Source organism: Abramis brama (assembly GCF_963993115.1).
Source record: "Abramis brama genome assembly, chromosome: 11".
Lineage (NCBI taxonomy): Eukaryota > Metazoa > Chordata > Actinopteri > Cypriniformes > Leuciscidae > Abramis > Abramis brama.
The window spans coordinates 31,437,168-31,461,355 of record NC_139973.1 but is presented as its reverse complement, the minus strand read 5'-3'; the positions used below and the strand labels follow the sequence as shown (position 1 = coordinate 31,461,355).

The following is a 24,188-nucleotide window of genomic DNA, read 5'->3' as shown; positions in this document are numbered from 1 at the left end:
CTGAGGAGCAAGCTGGTCCAAATAAACTGGGTACTGACCATAGACTGTAAAAAATAGGGTACTGACACATCTTTCAAGATAAAGCGTTTTGCGAATCGCGCGTTGCACAGTCGTCAGTAAAATGATGCTTGAGGGCGGATCAAGTTGTTCAGACAAGTACAACATAGGCGGGCATTATGCAAATGTCATCTAGTGACGTAAAACAGTCACAACTGGTTAAGGCGGTTCACAGTTTATTATTTATTTTGGGAGACAATAACTTTATTTATCGTGCACTTTCGACTTTGTAGAACATTTACATTCACAAACAGCTATATTACACACATGCATAAAAGGGAATATTTGAAAAAAACATAATAGGGGCACTTTAATGTGCTTAATCTCAATTATATTTGCTGAAAATTTGAAAGTAAATGTGTTTACTGCATTAAATAAAATGTAGATAATTTAAAAAGAGAGATTATAATTAAAATGGCTAGAAACACAAAGTTAATAACATTTTATGCAATGTTGTTTTTAGATAGGCCTAAGTGTCCCCCAAATACATATACACAAATACATAAATGCATTAAAAAATGCACACATAGATACATAACACTCTTTCCGGAGAGTTATTTTTCTATTAATCTTTTAACTGGTGAAGATTCTGAAAACATTCTCAAAATTATAGGCCTAACTGAAATTACAAGTTCTGTTTTTGCTCTATATTGAGATATTATTACTTTAATTACAGATATATATTTTTAGTTATTTTAGATATTAAGTTACCACCGTGGATATGTTATGCTCTAAAAGGTACCATTACAATGTGGCAAATGTATTTTTGTGTGTGATGAACGACTTTGCCTGCTTCCAGGATGTGATGTAGACATCACTTCCTGTCTAAGCAAGCGCGAGTCGGCGAGCAAACATGGCTGCCTCCAGTTGCAGAGGCGTGAGATCGATTTTATGGAAGTATGGGAGCTGCGGGAAGAGTTTATGTGTGTCCCGTTCGAAGACAGCTCCGCAGGTGAAGTGCATTCTTATGTTTGTTCCGACACAGAGCTGGTTTTGCGACAAGTTAATCGTAATTGGTAGTGATGCTGTAGAGAGCAGTATGTCCTTGTGGCTGAATAATAACAGTCGAGTGCTTATTGAGTCTGTATAAAACATGCAGATTGGCAGAAGTGTACTTCTTTCATTGAAGTGCATAGCATACGTATTGAGTTAATAACCTGAACTATTTGAAAGATATATTTTTTGTGTTTACAACATCATGGCGTGACATTATGTCCACTGCCCATGCCAGCTAATATAATACACATGCAATTTTCGTTCAAATATTTAAACAATATTATAATAACGTTTTAGTACTCTACATTTAATATTGCTGTTTCGTCATTTCATATGAACGTGATCACCAAGGCTAAGTTACTTGTAGTCTGGTTCAAAGTCACCATGAAATCAAAATCAGTAATTTTTATTTTATTTTATTTTTTATGGAATATTGCTCTGTTTATTATAACCGATTTATCCGTGCACATATCGGCATTTTTTTATTATTGTATCCTCATAATCTTTAATCAATAACTCTCTCTTGCTACTACATCTCTTCTCTAATGACATGTTTTGTAGCGTGAGGGCGGGGTCACCTGTCACGAGATCGCAGCAATAGCAATCCACAATGATCCAACATTCCAATCAATTCCCCATGGACAAAATCAAGTCCCGTCCTGTATTTTTTCAATAAGTGAGCTGTTTCACTTGGATTTAACTCGTTTTGCCAGATCTTCAGACTGGCGGCAGAAGGTCTGGACTACATCAGCTTTCATTGGCCAAGGACCGCTCAGTGGCTGTCTGACTGACATGTAAAGCAAACAGTTAGCCTACAGTTCGTTTTGTTCAGCATCATGTTTAGTGGCATGAAAATGTAAAAGATGTCCCTACAATAATAACAGACCGGTGTTTAAAACTCTTGGACATATTTAAAGAGCCTGTTTAACAGTGTTGTGAACTTAACAAATGTTCGAAAATCCAGAGTTTAGTTGATCCCGACAAGCGCTTTTTGTGAACATGAGGCTTTTTTCCATGAGGGGTTTGCCGCCAGACAGTTTGTGTCGGACAGACAGTTAAAGAAAGTGACAAACACATCTTCCGGAAACTCTGGAGAATTCAACCAATCAGATGACAACTTCAGAAATCCTGAAGTGTTTCCAATTTTGTGTACCATATGCATCAGATTAAGCCGTTCAGCCAACAGTCCGATGGCGTTTCATGATGTCATAACAACAGCATTTGACTAAAATTTGTTCTTATGTGTTCTTTTCTTGATTAATTCCAGCTGCCGGTCAGGCAGATTTGTTTGTCATCCTCTTTGTGGAAGAAGAATCTGGCAGCGGCAGGCCCACAGAAATTCACACAGGAGTTCATCAATAAACAGGTGGAGGAGTTTGAAGTTGGTAAACGTCACTTGGCCAACATGATGGGGGAGGACCCAGAAACATTTACACAGGAGGATATTGATGTGAGTTACTTCACCACACTATTCTATATCCATGATGTTCAGTCTTATTCTGTTCCATTTACCGTGTTGTTAAAAAAAAAAATTACTCCGATGCACAAGTTATTTAATACAAAAAAAATATCTAAAATAGTTTTGGGATGTTAACAGATTTGTATGTATTGCACATTATTGATATATAACACTGCACAATATTTTGGGAAATATGGTTCATTCTTCTGGGGGGGTTTCTGGTTCAATGCTTCTGGTTAAAAAAAACTTACATTCAGGCAAAGTCATACAAGTACATTGTAAAATTCTGAGCACATGTCCACATTATTCTAAATCTTGAGAGGGAACACCCTCTGATTCATTGCCATCCAGTTGCTTTATGGCAATGATGATACAGCAGTGTGAATCATCCGTACATCTGATCGTGAATCTATGGCTTATTTAAAAAAACAAAACAAATAATGGACAAAGTCTATTCATTTCTTAGGTTTCGTTCACACAGAACGAGTCTTTGCTTTGAAAAGCGCAAGACGCGATTAGTGGAAACTAGTTTTTTTAACATTAATATGAGTTCCCCTAGCCTGCCTATGGTCCCCCAGTGGCTAGAAATTGTGATAGGTGTAAACCAAGCCCTGGGTATCCTGCTTCGCCTTTGAGAAAATGAAAGCTCAGATGGGCGAATCTGGAATATTCCCCTTATGTCGTCATAAGGGGAAAGGTTACCTCCCCTTTCTCTGCTTTGCCTGCAAAGAGAATTTGGCCCGCCCATGAGAAAATGAGCTACGCGAGCACAATATTGTTTTTTTCTTGAGAGACATCATGGCTTGCAAACGAGCGAAGCATGGCAGTTGCTCAGTGTTTGGATGTACAAATGAACACAAAAGTATTTTTTTAGTTCCTTCATCCGAGCCTCTGAAGAACCAGTGGGTTATGTGAATTTCTGATGTGTAATTGTTCAAGTTCAGACAGATAATCTTTCTCTCAAAGTCGTTCAATACTGTTTATGCATCAGTAAATCAAGCCAGTGACTAAACAATCAACGTCACTTCATTTCTCTTAGTAGGATGAAAATAATCTTATTTAAACTGTGATTAAAATATATACAGAAAGCGATCAAAGAACAATCCCTTTCCAATCGCCCAAGCTGTCAATCACACAGCGCAAGTTTATCTGGACACTTGCCAAAACTCGTTATGAAATCAATGACGCTGTTACACTGCACAACGAAGCTCTTACTGTATTTACATCATGTTTGCATTGGTGAAAGCATTAGTGAGAGTGCAGAAACAGCGTTGCAATGATAAGATCTTCATTCACGCGATCAACAGGCTGTCATCTGCTCAATGCTCATCACTGCAACTTTTTATGTGATGGGAATAGATCTAAATACTTTAAAAACTTCTCACGATTCGTTAATATCGATAGCTGTAATAGTAAAAACGTGTAATAGTAAAAGTATTCGAGAGAGTTCCACATGTAATGCTAGCTATTTCATATGCAAGCATGTCAGCCAATCACAGCAGTGGGCGTTTACACTGAAGTCTCACAGCAGACACGCCCCTACAAACAGAGCGTTCAAATCAGAGGCTTTTATTTCTAAATTGACATTTTTTGATCTAAAAAACATACTAACATTATAAGGGCACCCCAGGAAACATTATAAAATAATAAAATAATCCATGCCATGGGACCTTTAAAAGTGAAACTTATTTTAACTTGAGCGCCGTGTTTTTAGAACGGCGTGGCATGTGCAACGCTGCAAAAGACGCAAAACATGAGGTCAACGGTCAAAGTCCATCTAGCGCATGTTTACATAGAAAAATAATTAAGCAATAAGCCCCGCGAAGCCGTGTTTTACAGTGGATTTAGAACAGCTAAGGGGTGTTGTTCGACACGTCGCGGAGCGGAGTTAACACCGGAACATTAAAATCAGTTTGCGCTGTCGTTGAGAGAGCGGTCGAGTGTATCGATTTCATCTGATGCTTTAAAACATTCATAAGACGACTGTTAAAGCTGCAGTCTGTAACCTTTTTATGTTCAGAATTTACAAAATTTATATAATGAGCGAGTACATCATGAATGCCTTTTTTCAAACTGTGTTTTTGTCTTATCCTGAATCACTACGGTAAGCCTGTAATAGACGTTTAGACTCGGACTACTTTACAGCGGTCGGGTCGGCACCTGCGGAGTAGCCCAGTGCCTGCGTGACTCACCCGCATCATAGATATAAACATAGAGAAGTAGCTCCGGCTACAATGTTCTTCCCCAAGACGTATGCAGTTCTGTTTATTAAAGGGTTAGTTCAACCAAAAATGTTCCAATCCCGTAAGACTTTCGTTCATCTTCGGAACACAAATTAAGATATTTTTGATGAAATCTGAGAGCTGGCTCACTTCTCCATAGGCTTCTATGTTATTGAAACTTGCCGGCCCAGAAAGTTAGTAAAGACAATGTTTAAAATAGTCCAAGTGACTATAGTGGCTCAAAACCATAAGATTATCAAGCAACGAGAATACTTTTTGTGCGCAAAAAACAAACGACTTTATTCAACTATTCATTTTCTTCTGTGTGGGCCTCTGACATGAGTTCACATAGTGTAACAGCGCAGCGCAATGTCAGACCGTAGGCTCACTATTGGCCTGCATCACACACGACCAGCATCGGCCAATAGTGAGCCTATGTTCTGACGTACAACCCAGAAGTGCTGCTCTGTTTTTCTCAGTTTTCCGAAATATAAAATTTAGAATTCAAGCAGAGTGTTTTCATGGCAAAAGTTTAGTGATTGTTTACTAGTGATTGTCAAACACAAATAAATTCAAGGCACACATTTTCATTATGCAAAACTATTGTCTATATTTGCAGGTTATAAAGTGTTTTAGGTTTCTTCTCATCATGTAAGCACATGTTACTATGAGGGAACCAATGAAAAAATTAAATAAAATTTTATAAAATAAAACAGAAAATATTCACAGATGACTGTACTAGGCCTATATACCAAAAATAATGCTAAAAATGCCTGATAAAGTTCTAAACTTTTCAGTTCTAACAAGTAAATTACATCATGAGCAATTTCTAAAAAAAATATTCCTTAAGATTGTATTCTATTTTTTTGAACCTGTCTGGATTGTCTTTAATAAAATATAAGTTGATATTCTAGAACAGTGGTTAACCATTTTGACTTTAAGACCCCCTTTACTCCACAACAATATGTAAAGACTAAAGGCGGGTGTACACTGTGCGAATTCGGACACTCAGGAGGTCATGAGCCATTGCACACCTTTTACGAGTCAGTTAACCTGATAATCGTGTCAAAGCAGGTGGTACATGGCACGACTGCACGGCGAGCCGGCGGCAATCACATGAGCTTTCGCACTAAACACGGAGACTGGCACTTTCAATGTTGCTGCTTTAGCTTTATATAGAAAAAAAGGAAATAAAAAGACGAGTGTGCAAATGATTTGGTGAAAAGCAGAGAACTGCACAGCCATTCCTTCCAACAAAAAGAACTAGAGAGTGTATTTGTGTGTGTGTACCTACTTAACTATATTTTGGGGACAAATTTGTACCCAGAAGTGACCAAAACGTGACAAAATCTCCAAAAACCTCCCTTTAGGGACATCCTCATTTGTAAATCTGGTATAAAAATATAGTAGCCTAATTAAAAGTTGTTTTTTATTAAATGTAAAAATGCAGAAAGTTTTCTTTGATGGGTATGTTTAGGGGTAAATGTGTGTGTGAGTGTCAGTGTATGCACACGCTGTAGGGTTGCTGCCATTGGGCTATACAATATTCATAGATCTAGCCTATGTGACGAGGTTATATGATTTGGCAATAGGGGACAGCCTATACACTGTTCAAAATTGGGCCGACTTGGAACTGTCAACTCGCTGTCAGAGAGAAGAGAGAGCGAGAAGGCGCAGCAGGTTTTGGTGTATCGATACTGCGGGAAATGATATGTATTGAAAAATCTATATTTTTGACAACACTAGAGGCCAGTCATATAAAATTGGCACACTATGGACACAATGCATCAGAGGGGTAATGTGGCCAATCTGGCCATATACTTTCTTAGCAATCTAGCCTAGTTTATTGCATAAAGTTTGCATTATGAATTTGTATTGGAACATAAGAAAACTAGAAATGTGAAGTCTGATACAATTATTGTGGTACTCCTAAAGCTGAAAGTTAAGTTATCAACTTTCTGCAGGTATCACATAGAACTTCTGGGACACTTCTGGGACCCGCTTAGAAATTGGCATACATTTACAAACAGTATTTATGTCCGATATTTTATTCTGTGCCAGAAAGAAATGGCCGTAATTGATTTATCCCACTAATTTGGTCCAATTTCTCGATTCTTAACATTATTCCGCAATCTCTGTCACCATTAATGAATTGAGTCCTCAGAGTAAGTGTGGCTAAAAGAAGCTGACACGTACCGTCCCTCTGCCAGCTGATCGGTGGGTAAGGGGTGGAAAATGGCTGCGACTGCAGGGCACAGAGCAAGTACAGGATGGGGCGTCTGTGCCTGAGCTGGCACTGGTGTGTGTGCCAAGCGCTTCAGCCGACATGACGTTCCCGTGAATGCGCTGAAGGTGTGAAACAGCTGCACAGCAAGCGCTGCCAGGAGGAAGTAATTAATAAAGACTGCAAGCCTCACCTGCTTTCTCCCGCTGTCTTTCGTCCACTCGCACACACATTGCGTTTGCACCCGTCAGGTGGGCTCTGACGTTCACAGAGACCATGCCACTGAAATTGGGAAGAAATTTGCTGAGTTTTTGACAATTCCAACTTGAGTCAAAGTTTTAAAAGAGAGTGTAATTGAGAAGTTAAGAAGTTTTGGAAAATAGTGCAAGTTATATGATCTGCGTTTATGTTGTGTATTTTTGGAGCTTGGCAGTGTGACACCATTTATTTCTATTGTATGAATAAAATCAGCTCGGGCATTCTGCAAAATATCGAATTTTTTGTTCCACAAATAATAATACTGATATCAAACATTAGTTTGTAGAAAGTAGATTATTTTTAAGTGTACTATTCATTTAACACATGGGTTAATGACAAATAAGGGTGTCCAAAATAAAGAAAAAGGAAATCTTAAAAAAAAAAAAAAAAAGTTTTTAGAAATGTCTTAATGTTAGTTTCATATGGTTTTGAAACCTTCATACCATTTAAACTAAACTAACTGTTAATATTTGAAAACCTTTAGTTGAACTAAAATTAATTTTGATTCTATTTTGAAATAGAATGAATTCTATTTATTATGTACACTTCTCTTCAAAAGTTTGGGACCTCTAAGATATTTAATATTTTAATTTATTTTATAATTATTATTATAATGTAAAGTCTCTAATGCTCACAAAGGCTGCATTTATTTGACCAAAAATATAGTAAAAACAGTAATATTACTATTTTTGTAAAAAAAAATCTATTTTAATATATAATTTCTTCCTGTGATGGCAAAGCTGAATTTTCAGCAGCCTTTACTCCATTTATATATTTACACTTTACATTTATGCATGTAGCAGACACTTTTATCCAAAGAGATTTACAAAAGAGGAACAAAAGCATTTGTCAAAGAGCCAACAATATTCATAATATACAATGTCATGTTTGTTAGACAAATAAACAAATAGACAAAAAAATAAATAAATAACGACAGCATTTACTTGGAATAAGCCTTTTGTAGCATTATAAATGTCTTTACTGTAAAATTTGATCAATTTAATTTGTCCCTGTTGAATAAAAGTAAATAACTTACTGACAACAACGCAGTCTTGAAGTGTCAACTAGTCTCTCCCCTGTGAAGGCCCCCTTCTCCTTCCCTTTACCTCTGTACAGATAAAACATTGTCAAAATAGTTCTGGTTCACATGGCTATGCAGAAGCGATAAATAATTCTGTATTATACATCTTTAAGGCCAGACAAGTAATTTGTTGAGGTCAATTTGTAAAGAAAGACTACACGCCTGCGCACATACATATTTAAATGCGCATACCTATAGACTAAACACGTAATACGCAGCGTTTTCACAGGTTTGCATTTTTAAAGCTTGCGCAGAGATAAAAAAAAAAAAACATGCCTAAAAATTAACATGCCTAAGACTTTTGCACAGTACTGTATATATTTTCCTCAAGGCTTCCTTAATAATTTCCTATTATCACTGTAAAGCTGCTTTGAAACAGTCCATATTGTTATAAGCGCTATATAAATGAAGGTGACTTGACTTGACCCCAAACTTTTGAACAGTAGTGTATTTTTGAATAAATGAATGGATCAGGATAGATGTCTGAATAGATGTCATTTCATTGAGCCATATGATCTCTTGGATGTCAACAACTGTTCAGTATTTTGCATCATGGCCCTTCCTGACAAGCAGATTTTCCTTTAAATGTGTGGTATGTAAGGGTCAGCAAGAGGGCACAAATGTCATGTAAAATTAAATTACACCTTGGTGAAGGAAACCTTGACTAACTACAGGGAAAAAAAATATGCTACAAAAAAGGATGGGATGGCAGGTATGGCATAAACATGTATGCCCTTGTCACCTGAGAAGGTTAGGCACTTTTAGGTTTTTGATGCTGTGTTTTCCATGGCACATGAAATGAGTGGTCAGATGTCTAAAAAAATCTGTTTTGAGGGAGTGCGTGTAACAAGGTTGCTTTCCCAGATTGGGCTCGTGTGAAGTGTAGGCAGCAGAGGTTTCTAGAACACTATGACGAGGCTAAACCTCCCTGAGGGAGTTGGGCCATATTGCTTTTCAAGGTATGAACAGGTGCTGCCTTCATCTGCCACTGCATCCTGCACCGTTTGTCTGTTCTTCCCTTTGTGTTGCTTTATTCCACTCAGTTTCCCTCACCCTTTGGTTTTGATGGCCCAATACATGGATATCTGTTCTCTTGGAGTGCATCTGCCATCACCTTACTTTTTTCTTTCATCTTTTCTGTCTCTTTATCCTGGAAAACGGGGTCAACGACCCAAAAGGTTGCCATTCTGAATGTCTCATGTTATGCAAATGAAAGTTTTATGCCCCGTTCAATGACATCACTGGAAACTGTTAACCTGTTTGGCGTGATGTTTAATGTCCTGTAGCCTGTATGTAATGTAATGTAATCTGTAGCCCCATTTAGCAACTTGTTAGCAACCACATTTTCAAGACATATGTAAAAGCTTAAAAAATATGGGGGTAGGAGTGAGGTATTACTGGTGTGTTTTTATGTCAGAGCCTGTGTTCACCACCACAAACCTTATTTCAGGCTTTTAACCAAAATCCCATTCAGAAAAGCCCATTGACTTTGGGACTATGGAACTGAAGTACTAAAATGCTGACTTATTTCTGAGTTTTGGCCTACAAAAATACGTCATCCCTGCACCACTCTATAGATATAATAGATCAGTGTAAGAGTTATAATTATGACATTAAATTTGCCATAAAACAAGTGTGTATTTTTATGTATGTATGTTTGTTTGTTTGTTTAGAGGAGTATTGCATACCTCTTCCCCTCTGGACTCTTTGACAAGCGAGCAAGACCTATAATGAAGGTGAGATTTGGTCCAACTGTTTTGGCTTTATTTTTTATTTTTTTTTATAATTAATATGTCCATCACAGTCAATATGTTTCTTATGCACCTTTCTTTTTGTTTTAGCACCCAGAGCAAATATTCCCAAAACAGACAGGTATGGAAGAGCTGTGTTTTAACTTTTTGACACCAAATATAAGCATGCTGATATGTAGTAATAAAATACTTGTGCCCTGTTCTCTCTTTTAGCTGTCCAGTGGGATGCAGAAGGACGGCCTTTTCACTTTCTGTTTTACACAGGGAAACAGTCCTACTATTCTCTCTTGCATGTGAGTTCCTGCTCTTAATATGTGTATGTTAAATGCTTACATAAAACATGCAAAGCCAAAGGGCCCTATTTTAACGATCTAAGCGCATGGTCTAAAGTGTACTTAGGGCATGTCCGAATCCACTTTTGCTAGTTTAACAATGGGAAAAATGGTCGGCGCGCATGGTCTATAAGGGTTGTCCATATTCTCTTAATGAGTAATGGGTGTGTTTTAGGCGTAACGTGAAATAAACCAACCAGAGTCTCATCTCCCATTCCCTTTCCGTGCCATGGCGGATTGCTGTTTACATGACGGAATTTGCAAGCGGAAAGACTGAACGCGTCTCCAGAGCGCAAACGGATCTGCTCGTGTGCAAGGTTAAAGCGCGCAAACGGACCAACTACAGTACAAGCTGGATTCCACCATATCTTTATGTATGCAATATTAATCTTTTACATTGTAATCTTTTTATTTTTAATAGTTGGCTAGTTTGTGTGCTGCTGTGCGTCCCTGTGTGTGTAATAAGCAGAGTGTACGCACGTTGTGATCTGCCTATAGGTGCACATTACTAACACGCTCTTTAAATAACAAAAAAAAACTGCCTAATATTATGCCTAATACAAAAAAAAATACTGTCTATTTTATTTGCCTCAAAATAGCAACTCACCAACAATGCGCCTGAACACACCTCGTTTTCAGATCAGCACACCCATGAGCGCATGCATTTGCTATTTAAACAACGTGGCGCAGGACGTGAAAATGATAACTGCGTCGGGCTGAAACTAGCAAAACACACTTGCGTCGCACTTGGCGTTGCATTGCGCCGGGTGTATGATAGGGCCCAAAGTGTTCTAGGTGATATTTGAATAATAGCTGTAGAGATAATCAATGTAGGTCCCATATCTGTTGTTGACCAATACAATAATTTGGTAACAGTTTATATTTAATTAAAATGCACTAATTTCCCCTATTTTTACATTTCTTAATTTCGCCATCATTTTACTCTCACGTTAAAAACAATAATAATTTCACTGTTAAATGTAAATTTTCTAGCAAATTTCAATATTTTTCCATTGTGTACACTATAATATTGGGATGGTGAAATTTTCCACAATAGCTGATTTTAGTGGGGTTTTTTTCTAATTGTTTTCTAATTGTTTCATTTAGACCGAATAGTTACATTCAGGGATTAAAGTTCTCCGTCGCTACGACGGATTTCCGCCAATTGCAGCGAGTCTACGACGGATTTCCGTCAATTGCAGGGTTCCCGCCTGTCCTTATGTCTTAAATTCACTTCATAATTTTAAGGCAGTAAATATGGTTACATTTCTCAAATAGTGTAATAAATGTCTTAATTTCAGTTTGAATAGGTCTTAAATTAAGGAAAGATGAGGTGTAGGCTATTCACCCTGCGGAGGGGGATGTGATCAAAGCCTGGAGTGGAGCGAAAGCATGAATTTATAATACTATATGTAACATTTATAATACTAAATGTAACGGTTTGGAAAGTATTCTACGTTTAATAAATATAATTACACAAAAATGTCCAAATGTAGTGAACGCGCCTATAGAAAGATTGCACATTTTATATGGATTAGAGAGTAGTCTGTTTCTATTAGTTTTGAATTGTTTTGCTTAAAAGTAGACATTTCAAGCTTTATATATATATATATATATATATATATATATATATATATATCCTCACCTAAAGGATTATTAGGAACACCTGTTCAATTTCTCATTAATGCAATTATCTAATCAACCAATCACATGGCAGTTGCTTCAATGCATTTAGGGGTGTGGTCCTGGTCAAGACAATCTCCTGAACTCCAAACTGAATGTCAGAATGGGAAAGAAAGGTGATTTAAGCAATTTTGAGCGTGGCATGGTTGTTGGTGCCAGACGTGCTTGTCTGAGTATTTCACAATCTGCTCAGTTACTGGGATTTTCACGCACAACCATTTCTAGGGTTTACAAAGAATGGTGTGAAAAGGGAAAAACATCCAGTATGCGGCAGTCCTGTGGGCGAAAATGCCTTGTTGATGCTAGAGGTCAGAGGAGAATGGGCCGACTGATTCAAGTTGATAGAAGAGCAACTTTGACTGAAATAACCACTCGTTACAACCGAGGTATGCAGCAAAGCATTTGTGAAGCCACAACACGCACAACCTTGAGGCGGATGGTCTACAACAGCAGAAGACCCCACCGGGTACCACTCATCTCAACTACAAATAGGAAAAAGAGGCTACAATTTGCTCGAGCTCACCAGAATTGGACAGTTGAAGACTGGAAAAATGTTGCCTGGTCTGATGAGTCTCGATTTCTGTTGAGACATTCAGATGGTAGAGTCAGAATTTGGCGTAAACAGAATGAGAACATGGATCCATCATGCCTTGTTACCACTGTGCAGGCTGGTGGTGGTGGTGTAATGGTGTGGGGGATGTTTTCTTGGCACACTTTAGGCCCCTTAGTGCCAATTGGGCATCGTTTAAATGCCACGGCCTACCTGAGCATTGTTTCTGACCATGTCCATCCCTTTATGACCACCATGTACCCATCCTCTGATGGCTACTTCCAGCAGGATAATGCACCATCTCACAAAGCTCGAATCATTTCAAATTGGTTTCTTGAACATGACAATGAGTTCACTGTACTAAAATGGCCCCCAAAGTCACCAGATCTCAACCCAATAGAGCATCTTTGGGATGTGGTGGAACGGGAGCTTCGTGCCCTGGATGTGCATCCCACAAATCTCCATCAACTGCAAGATGCTATCCTATCAATATGGGCCAACATTTCTAAAGAATGCTTTCAGCACCTTGTTGAATCAATGCCACGTAGAATTAAGGCAGTTCTGAAGGCGAAAGGGGGTCAAACACAGTATTAGTATGGTGTTCCTAATAATTCTTTAGGTGAGTGTATATATATTGTTGTAAAGTTTTCTTTGTTCGAAGCAGAGACCAGTGAGACAGTCGGGATCACGTTCAACAGAAGTTATTCTTTATTGAGAACTCCGCTGTACGCGGCTGTAGAAACTTCCAACATGATCTAACTCAAACATTATACATTTACAGTTATATACCTTCCAAGGGGGAGGGACTTTTGGAGGTGGAGACAAATTCAAACAAAGCATGTAAATGATTATACAGGTTAAGGTAACACCCTAGACTGTGAGGGTCTGGCCTATCCTAATTCAATCAGCATAAGGCTCCAAGAGCCATTTGGGTCCGAAAGCCATTTGCAGAACAAAAGGTGAGATTCTCAGTGAAAGTCATTCAACCTAACTATTCAACGTCTGGGCTCCGAAAGGTGAGAATCAAGTGATCTGACTCATTTAAAACACAATAGAGAAAACAGGTCTGGCAGGAATGGAGACTCTTGCTGGAGACTCAATAATCACCTGAAATCAGTCTACTAAATTTTATCAGTTTAGATACTATTGCAGTGGAAAAACTAAATTAAACATGTAATAAAAATGTAATCCAACAATATATATAATGTCCATAGATATCGGCGTCAGTTCAAACTGCTTTTAACACTTTTCTAAATAGCGGATGCGATGAGACCAGTTTTTCGGTTTAGTCATGCTACGTTCAACACATTGACGGAAATGTACGGCTTTCTGTGCTTAGGGGGTGCTATTACGCATCTTCTAAAAGTGTACTCGATCTCCTGTTCAAAACACAGACGAAGAAGCAGCAGAAACAAGCGATAGCATATGCAAATGTAAAATAACACAATCATCAACATTAAACGGCATATAAATCTAAACTAATGTTACCAAATGAAATGTCGACCAAGGATAAGGTATAGGACTGGGCAAGCTTTGGGGGTGTTGATGGACTCCATCTATGTTTTGATGATCGTTCTGAATTCGATCGGTCTTTGAATTTCTCCACTTTTTGCTCAAAATGTTGCTAGTTTTATGAAACTTACCCACATTCAAGTGTTGATAAAGGAATGCATGAAGCTAGAATAATTTTTTTTTTTTTTTTTTTTTTAAAGCTGCGAGTCTGTTCTTTCTTTTGAAATATTGCATGTTCAGATATTCATACAGCAAAATATTTTGGGGGCAATGAAACTTTTGTGAAAATGATCAAAAATGCTGGCGCTGGCTGGCAACTTTTTTCGAAAACGCTGGCGGGGATAGAGACTTTTTTTTTTTTTTTTTTTTTTTTTTTTTTTTTACTTCTTGTTTTGGGCATTTCTGAAAAAGTTCATCACTAAATTTATTGGTATCAGACAAAATTTAAATTTTGTTGTCTTGAAATGGTTTTGGAAGAGTTTCTGCTTTGTCTGGTCTATGACTGAAGGGAGTGGCACAGACGGGGTGTGGGGGTGGGGCACATCACAGAGAGGTGGGATAGAAGGAGGGGCACAGACAGAGAGAGGTGATCGTGATCCCCTAAAAAGGGCCTGGATGGGGTGATGGGGGAACAGCCCCTCTGCAGAAAGAGCGAGGCTTTGTTTGACATTTTACTCTTAGTGTGCTAAATCAAATGAAATAGAATGGTTGTTGTTAAAACAAACCAGTATACATCAGAGATTGGAATTATTAAGAAAATGCAAGTGGCAGGTTTGGATTTGTAAGAAGAGGAATGAGAGTTTAGGAAGATGAGTGTGACGGAGCTCTTTCTCCTTCCTAAATCCCATTTACAACAGGGAGCATCACACACTTCACTAGGCACGCCAGGGCTTTGTGATATTAGGTGTGCTTGCAAGTGTGTATATGTGCACACGTGCTGTTCTTTGTGTGTAGGTGTGTGTGCACATCAGCCTCAGGGGTTTTACTGCGATGGGAAGAGCCCCAGAGAGCCTCCTGCGTTAACCGGCTCTTTGTCACCACGGCTAATTCCTTTTCAAAGTTTGTTTGTTTTAGCTTATTTTTCCCTTCTCTACCATTCATCTCTGGACTCGACCTTGGGCTACGACGCCTCACAGTAGCAGTAAGGAGTTTGTGTGTGTGTGCGAGTTGACTAATGCGCCATTGTCCTCGGTGCGCCCAAGCCCCTCATCCTCCCCTTTGCCCTGCAGTGGCTGGGACCCCTGCTGCTAATTTAAATAGGTATGCCAAATCTCTCTCTCATTCAGCTTCGAATCGCACAGAGGTGCTCTGCGTTCAGAAACCCTGCAGTGTGCAGAAAATAATGTACAACTCCCCTTCCTGCAGACAGCAATATTTTTATAGCCTGAGAAAAAGGAAGCAAAACGCATCCAAACTCTTCAGATAGTACACAGATGGTAAATATGGACATTTACTAAGGAGACCTATATTCTGTAGCTAATATATCAGGAGAATTTACAGCTATCAAAGTAAGCCACTTGCACAATCGATTCAACTAAGTATTCTAGTACGGCAGTGGTCATTTATTAAAACGCATTAATTGCGTGACCCTTTTTATTGCATAAAATTAACGATTTCATGTTTAAAGTTCCTAAACTAAGATAGGGCCTTTTTTTTTTTTTTTTTTTTTTTTTTTGGTTTGGGAGGTGATAGATTTTAAATGGGTTGGGAGGTGTGAGTTTTACTGGGATTTTTACTTGCTTGCCCATGTTTCCTCTGTCCCCATTCACATATATTTAAATTTGATTTATGTTTTGTGTCAGAATAAATAAATTAAAAATGTATTTAATAATAAAATAATTTTATTTTAAAGTAAATGTATTTAAAAATGTTGTTTATGTATTTTACTTTTATTTAAAATGTTGACTGGAAGTAGCTACAATGGAAAGTTATTATTTTTCATTAATACCCTATTATTACGGATATATTAAATTGATCTAAAGTGACAGTAAAGACTAGGGCAGGATATTGACACAAATTTCATAATTCGATTAGATTTTGATGAAATTCTGATTCAATTCGATATCGATTAATTGGGGTATTTATCAGGTAAAGTTCAATGCAAATTTACTAAAAAAAAATATCTCTCAACCAATGCTGTATTATTCACGGAACCCCAGTTGGTACGTGACTATAAAATTAAAGCTTAAAATGAACTGATTTGTGTAGGCTATACTTAGATTTAAATTACACATATACACACATATAATAACAATGTTAAAATTTAATGACATCCTTTCTTGAAATGGCTATAAACATTTAGATGGTGGCTGTCATAAAAAAACATGACGCATTTATTCAAACATTAAATATTGAAAAACAGATTAAGTAAAATACAAACAAACAATTACTGACCGCAGTAACTTGTAGTAAAGCGGAAGAGATGATTGGTTCACGTGTGCTTGAACTGAGGCGCTACAGCGATCTGTCACGACTCACACCACATTAAATAGTACCAAAACGGTATTTATTGTTTAAATTAAATAAAAATGACTAAATTTGAAAGCTGAGACTTAGTATCAAAAGTAACTAAAGCACAAAGCTTATTGTGATTTATTGGCATGGGAGGAATGCTACAATGTTTTGTTCATTCATCAATGTAAAACAGCATAGACTATAAAAGCTCCTATTTTTGGGATTTAAGAATCGATTTCAGTTCATCAAAATGAGAATCTTTATAACTGTTCTTTATAACTTTTATAAAATAATCCTGAAAAAAATGTTTCACGGTTTCCACAACAATATTAAGCAGTTTTCTGCTGTAATAATAATAAATTAAACTTAAACAACAAAGCAGCATATTAAAATGATAAATGAAGGATTGTGTGACTAATAACTGGTGTAAAATATATTAAAATAGAAAAGTAATTTTAAAGCTGCAGTCTGTATCTTTTGGCGCTCTAGTGGTTAATGAACAGAACTGCATGTGCAGTTCATTTTAGCCAGAGCTACTTCTCTCTGTTTATGTCTATGACGAGTTAGGTACTGGGCTAACTTCGCAGTGGTACAACCCAAACCAGTCTAAAATAGTCCCAATATAAAGTTATTATAGGTGTAACGTAGTGATTCAGGATAAGACAAAAACACGGTTTGGAAAATGGATTCATGATGTACTCCATATATATATAGAGGCTTTCGCATCTGAACTCTTCATACATATATATATATATATATATATATATATATATATATATATATATATATATATATATATATATATATATATATATATATATGTATGTATATGTATGTATGAAGAGTTCAGATGCGAAAGCCTCTAAGTGCAATCTGAAATTTTCTTCTAGAATGATCATTTTTATCAAGCTCGTATATTTAAGTTCAGTAATTTCACTTCAATGGCAATGAAAATTACCTATGAATTGTCATTTAAGTGAAATTATTGAACTTAAATATACGAGCTTGATAAAAATGATCATTCTAGAAGAAAATTTCAGATGGCACTTAGAGGCTTTTGCATCTGAACTCTTCATATATACATACATAAATTGTAATAATATTTCTCTATAATACTGTCAAATAATTGCAGTCTTGTTGAGCAAGAGACTTTTTTAAAAACACAAAAAATCTTACCGACCCCAAGAGGGACATTTATAGAATATATATTTTCTGGTGGCTCCAAAACAGATTAGTCATTCTCACAATTTGAAGAAAAAAGTTTGTTAGTCAGCTATCATGTTACTTTGGTGAGTTTAACTCCGCATTGAATTAACAACAACATTCAATGCATCACAGAAAACCAAGTGTTTAAGTTTGCAAAGCATGAACATATCAGTAAAAGATCAATAAGTTTAATATGTAGTGACAATTTAGACTCTGACAGTTTTTCTTGCGTTTATCAACTGGCCTAAAAATCCCTCACACACATCCCGGGCCTACAGTTCTTATTTTTGAACACTATAGTCCTGCTTTACAGTTTAAAAAGCCTGTCACCTTTTCATAGAGGCATTGCCTGTGTGTTTATTCTTAAATGTGCATTAGCTGGACTAGCCTAAACATTATTTTATTTTTGCATAATTTAAGATAAAGAATCACCACTTTTGACACAAAACTGTGTCATATTTATAAATGAAATATATTATTTAAACTTAATTTCAGGCATTAGCAATAGCTACCCATGTGCTTTACCAAGATGGCTGTAGAGTGGACTGACTGGCAATGGCAAAGACGTCCATCTGACACATTTATACTATTTATACCAAAAATTATTCACAAAAAAAGCACAAGCAAGGTCATAAAACACGGGCTCATGATGTTAGTACTTCCTGCTTTTAACCGCAGGCCCTTCAACTTTGATCTTGTGCTCATTATACTGTATTTTCGACTTAACCTTCAACAAAAAATCCCATGTGCGCTTTGGGAGGAGCAAGTCTGTACAATTTAACCATGATTTGTTGAATACAAGGAGCCCCGGCCAACCAAAAGGCAACAGTGAAAGTTCATATTAAAAGCTGAGACCAAGGAGCCTCTCTCCCCTCCTAAAGGCATTTGAATTTCTCTGGATTCGTTATGGCGCTGTGATCACGAACGTGTAACGTGCATTCCCCCAGCTTTTTTCCTCCCTCCCCCCTTTCTTTTCTATTACTCCTCCTTTTTTGTGCTGAAAATTGGTTTTTGCCCGATGTTTGCTTTTTTGGCGAGTAGCGGTGGATTATACGCACTCTATCAGGACCGAATTAAACAAACAGCTGTGGGATAATTGAGGGGGAAATGAATTCTCGCACAGGCGTGAGGAAGGTGGCGACGTGAGCTGCATGCCAGCGCCGGGCCCCGCGTCAGACCCCTGCTCCAGCACCACCACGCCTGACGGGCACTCCAGGCTCATGGGCGCGATGCCAATTTAGACAAGTGTGCCCGAGGATGCCATCCTGCTCCGCATGGCAGATTCTCCTGTCAAGAGGACGTGCGAGTGAGTGTGTGTGTGTTAGAAAGGAGAGAGAAAGTGTGGGGGGTTACGGCCCAAGTGCTCCCCAATTCAATTTTCCCTCCACACACACACACAATTAAATTCAGCCAGAGCCGGAGAGAGAGATGAGATCTGCCTTCATAATAGAGACTGTGTGTGTGTGTGTGTCGGGGGGGATTTTCAAATCCCTGCTTTTGCTTCACTGCATCTTTTCTTTTGAGGGATCCCTGAATATCTATGAAGAATACCTCGTCCTTCATTCGTTGTATTCATTGACTTATTAGTCAACAGAGACCACGCTCATGATTCTTGCATCTTTTTTTTGTGTGTGTGTTATTTCTGCTCTTACAGAAATAGCTTTAAAACTGACCACTTTCCATTTCTCTTGCCATTCTAGGATCTGTATGAGAAGATTCTGGCCATTGAGAGACATCAGGACAAGATGAGAAATAAAGGTCTATTTACGTCAGACACCAAACAAATGTGAGAACTTCAAAACTTCCTGCAAGAAAAACATTTACTTTTATGCGTTTAGCAGAAGTTTTATCAAAAGCAATTGGTCAAAAAGCCAACAATATTTGTAACATACAATGCCAGTACGTCTAGATCCGAAAGTAAGCTAGAGAATTTTCGTTCTTTCCTCAAAATGATGATTTGAATGGCTAAACTGTGTTTGTTTCCTCTCAGAATGCTGACTGGGAGCAGGTGGCTGTTAAAAGAGGAAATGGAGGAGCATCTGGTTGAGAACGTTTCAGATCAAGACGTAAGAACTGATAAAGTGTGTATTTCAGGATGAAAACACAAGAGGGTGCTGTTGGCGAACTAAGTGAATTCTGTTCTTTTGTGTAGTACACGCGGTTGATCCAGCTGATGGAGAAGTTGTTGTCTATGCCCTACTGCTCTCTGGAGGAGGAGTTCGTGCTGAAGTTTCGCAGACAGCTGGAGGTTCAGTCCAGTAAACAAGAGATTCCTGTGATACAGTACGACCCGCAGGGTGTCGCTTTCAGCGTCGCTGATGGTACGACGTAATACCCACATCTCAAATACACAGGCTGATCAAATATGTTGTGGTTAAAATATTAGGTATTTAGATTATTCGATTTTGCGAACAAAAAAAGCCTTTTTCCAACTCTACTGACCGTCTACTGTAACTCTCAGATCTCAACTCTGTAATCAAATGTGTACGGCCTGATAATAATTCTGAATCTGATTGTGATTATTTGCATTTATTCTGCACTTTCAATAGCAACGATAGCCATTTATAGAAGGGAATTTATGAGAATATTGATTCAAAATGCCGTTTTTATGTCTCTCTGGTGCAATAGTGCATTATATGAGTTCTCCAAATAAATTGAGACACATGAAAAATGTGTGAGCGTGAAGAGTTTAGGACAAAAATATACTGCTATCGCACAATATTATTCACAGGACAAACATTAATCAATTACTATAATATTGTGGTGGGCTGGGTGGGTTCTGAACCATTGTAAATTGAAAGTTTAATATTTAAATATTAAATTGTCATTCAACCCATGTGCAGTATTAGTTTGCAAATCCTTAAATAACCCATTATATTGTAATTTGTAATTTTTTTAAAATGGTATTAACACTTTTTTCATTTAAGTAGCTTTTATTTTTTTATTTTCAGTTTTAGTTTTTTATGTGCTTTTGTCATTTTTCTAATTTTTTTCTAATTTTATTTTCATTTCAGATTTTGTCATTTAATACTTCAACTTAAACTTTTTCAGTTAATTGCTGCTAACTCAGTTAATATTTATATTTTATTTTATATTATGTTTTATTATTTTAGCTTTATTTCAATGGTGTGTTAAGATACATTGTCAGGTTTGAAAAACACCATTTGTTTCTGTGTGTGTATTGTGACCGTGTATGATAATACAATTTTAGCATCAATGATGTACTATAATAGTTTTTAATAATATTTTAAATTAGTTTTTGTTTTTATATTGTCCATTTAATTATTAATTTTAAAAGTCATTTTATATTTGTCATTTTTAGTAGTTGTGTAGATTTATTCATTTTTAATTTCAGTTTTAGTTGTTATTTTAGTACATCAAGTTAAACTAAATTAAAATAAGAAATGTTGCCTTGGCAAATAGCTGAAATTAATTGAAAAAAGGTTTTCATATTTTATTTAACAAGTTAACATTTATTTTATTTCATGTAACAGTTTTTTTTCTTTAGTTTAACTATAATAAAAATGAGATTTGAGAGCTACAGCAGAGCTGTTGATTCTTATCTGTTCCTCACAACATGAGCGACAGTAAATTATGACAGAATTTTCATTTTTGGAAGAGCTATTCCTTCAAGTCTTGTGATCCTGCGAGTAAAATCAGAGAGATAAAGAATTTCTATTCTGCAAGGTTTCCGCTTGTCTCAGTTAATTCTCGCATAAAACTCTCTCCGTTTCTTCTGTACACACTCACTTAATTCCCACATCACTCCAGCTAAGTCTCTCTCTCTCTCTCTCCTTCCCACAGGCAGAAGGAAGTCAGCCAAAGCCAGCATCACCCTCAGAGACAGCGGCTCTGGGAACGTCACAATCAACGGCAAGAACTACCTCCGCCACTTTCCCATACTACAAGACAGGTGTGTGTGCCTCAGTTATGCATCGCATCTTTATGAAAAGATCCTTTTAGCATATCAAGAGCTTGAATATTTGTTTTTACTCTAGTTAGTATGCCATAAATGAGACCCGTGCCAAAAATGCTCAAATCCAGCATTTGTGGTCCAGGGTGCGTGGTGAGTGTGTTGAGTTTTTTTTTAATGTGGTTGAAAAGTTAATTACACAGATGAGTGAGCCGGAGACCGGCTGCCCGCCCTTATCACTCCGTCCGCTTCACACAGACCTAATTGGAGCGGGAGGGGAGCGTTGCTCTGTGTCAGCACTGTGGGCCGTCCTGCAGGCGAGCGCACGCGCTTGCGTCGCGTCCTCTCAATAGTTCTTACGGTGGCAGGATTATCGCTTTGTCTAAATATGAGGATACGGTCCTCAATGGGGGATTTGCAGGGGTGTCATTCATACAGATGTTGAAAGCTTGAGTAGTCCAGTTGAGAGAGACGTTCTTAATTCTGCCTTTTACTCGTTTCTTTCTCTCAGGGAGCAGCTGTTGTTTCCTCTGCACTTTGTGGGCATGCTGGGCCGGTTTGACATCGAGGGCAGTGTGGAGGGCAGTGGTCACTCGGCTCAGGCTGGAGCTCTACGATTGGCCATCTCACGGGCGCTGCTTAGCTTTGTGTCTGAGGGACAAGTGGAAAAGATGAGGCAAGGTGTGTGACAAGAAGCCCATAACATCAGTGTGGCAAACCATAGAAAAGGGCAGAACATATATTTTAATAAGTAGTAATATTAGTCATTATTTTGGGGGTCTTGCCAGATGGGGTCTTGGTTTTTTTACCAATAATTTGGGGGTGGGTTATTATTCTTGTTAATATTTAGTTTAGTTTAATATTAATGACATTGGCAGGTATATTAAAGGGATGGTTCACTCAAAATAAAATAAAAATTGTCATTACTTACCCTCAAGTTGTTCGAAACCTGTATGAGTTTCTTCTGTTGAACACAACAGAAGATATTTTAAAGAATTTTGGTAATCAAACAGTTGACGGAAAAAATACTATGGAAGTCAATGGCTACCGTCAACTGTCTAGTTACCGACATTCTTCAAAATATCTTCTTTTTTGTTTAACAGAAGAAACAAACTAATACAGGTTTGGAACAATGTGAAGGTGAGCAAATGATGACAGAATTTTCATTTTTGGGGGAACTATCCCTTTAACTGCACTTGCTCTGCAAGGCCTAAGCACAGGTCCAATATTTTGACAAGTTTCCGATAGTGAAAAATAATAACTTGCAATCTTTACATCTAATATCTCTTTTCTCTGGTAGTCATGTCACAGATGCTGTTAGTAGACTTGAAGTAGTAGAAAACTTTGTCATCATCTGTTTTCTCTGATTACCCAAAACAGCTGGCCTGCTGACCGCTGATCCCAGGATCAAGGAGAGGAAGAAACCAGGGCAGGAAGGAGCCCGGAGAAAGTTCACATGGAAAAAGCGCTGAACAGGAAAGGGGCAAGGCAGGACTGGAAACCTGAGAGAGGACACAATTTCTCTCTTTCACTGGATCATTGGGTTTTTCCGTGGACAAATGTACTCTGCTGATCACAGATATAAACCAGCCCTATTGCTTTCATCAGTTAAAATTGACAAAACGTATCGCTGTTGGACATCTGTGAGCTGAAAGGAAACCTTTCTGTTGCTGACATTTAATTGTTCTTTTCTGTGTGTGATTGTGTATATTAATGTTGGTAAACATCTTTCAATAAACTATTTTTTTCATACGTGAATATTCCCAGGTTATTTTTTCAAAAATGAACCCAGCTGTGAGATTAGATTGTAATGCTTCTAATTACCACAAGAGGGCAGCCAAAATCTGCTTTTGAAATTAATTCACTTTTGACAGGGTCGTTAGTTATGCGTCTTGCTGTTTTCAGATTTATAAAAAAAAAAAAAAAAAAAAAAAGGTTTAAGGGCTTCTGCACCATTCTTATTTATCTATCATGTCCCTCTGATTTTAGGGGTAGAGATAGGATTAGTACCACATTTTCGGACAGGAATGCTGTTCCAAGATCAACCACATTGATACAGGAACATGTCTGTCTTGGCAAAATCGTGTTGAAAGGAGGCCACAAATATTTGCACAGTTAGGTTTCACTGTATATAATTATTCACATAATAGAGCTTTTTCATTTTCTCCATATAAATTCTTTGCACATTAATGTTACTATATTGCACTAATGTAGCTATTTGGGCTTTAGTTCGCTAGACATTCAGTATTTTCAGAGCTAGTTTTATTGATTTAGTTTTGTAATAAAAAAAAAAACATTAAAAAAATAAAATAAAAATTCACTCACCTTTAATAGAAAATATAGATACATGACGGCTACTGGTCAGTGTCTGCCAAAGCTTTAAACTGATAGTCCTAGAACAGAAGAACAAGTGCAAATATTGAGAAACATGAACCACTGCCCTGTAACCATGACAGCAGTAAGAAGCCAGTGAGTTGGCATGAAAAACTC

At 37.5% G+C, this 24,188-nt stretch overlaps 1 protein-coding gene across 1 annotated transcript; it reads left to right on the top strand.

Moving 5' to 3' along the window:
- Positions 1–878: 878 nt before the first annotated feature.
- Positions 879–23,450, top strand: mrps9 (mitochondrial ribosomal protein S9). The gene is made up of 11 exons (XM_084128092.1): positions 879–1,009; positions 2,321–2,503; positions 9,971–10,033; positions 10,139–10,169; positions 10,262–10,341; positions 19,486–19,571; positions 19,776–19,851; positions 19,938–20,106; positions 21,590–21,698; positions 22,210–22,379; positions 23,079–23,450. The coding sequence occupies exons 1-11, from the start codon at positions 911–913 to the stop codon at positions 23,168–23,170; spliced, it is 1,158 nt and encodes a 385-aa protein (XP_083984218.1). The 5' UTR covers positions 879–910; the 3' UTR covers positions 23,171–23,450.
- Positions 23,451–24,188: the final 738 nt, after the last annotated feature.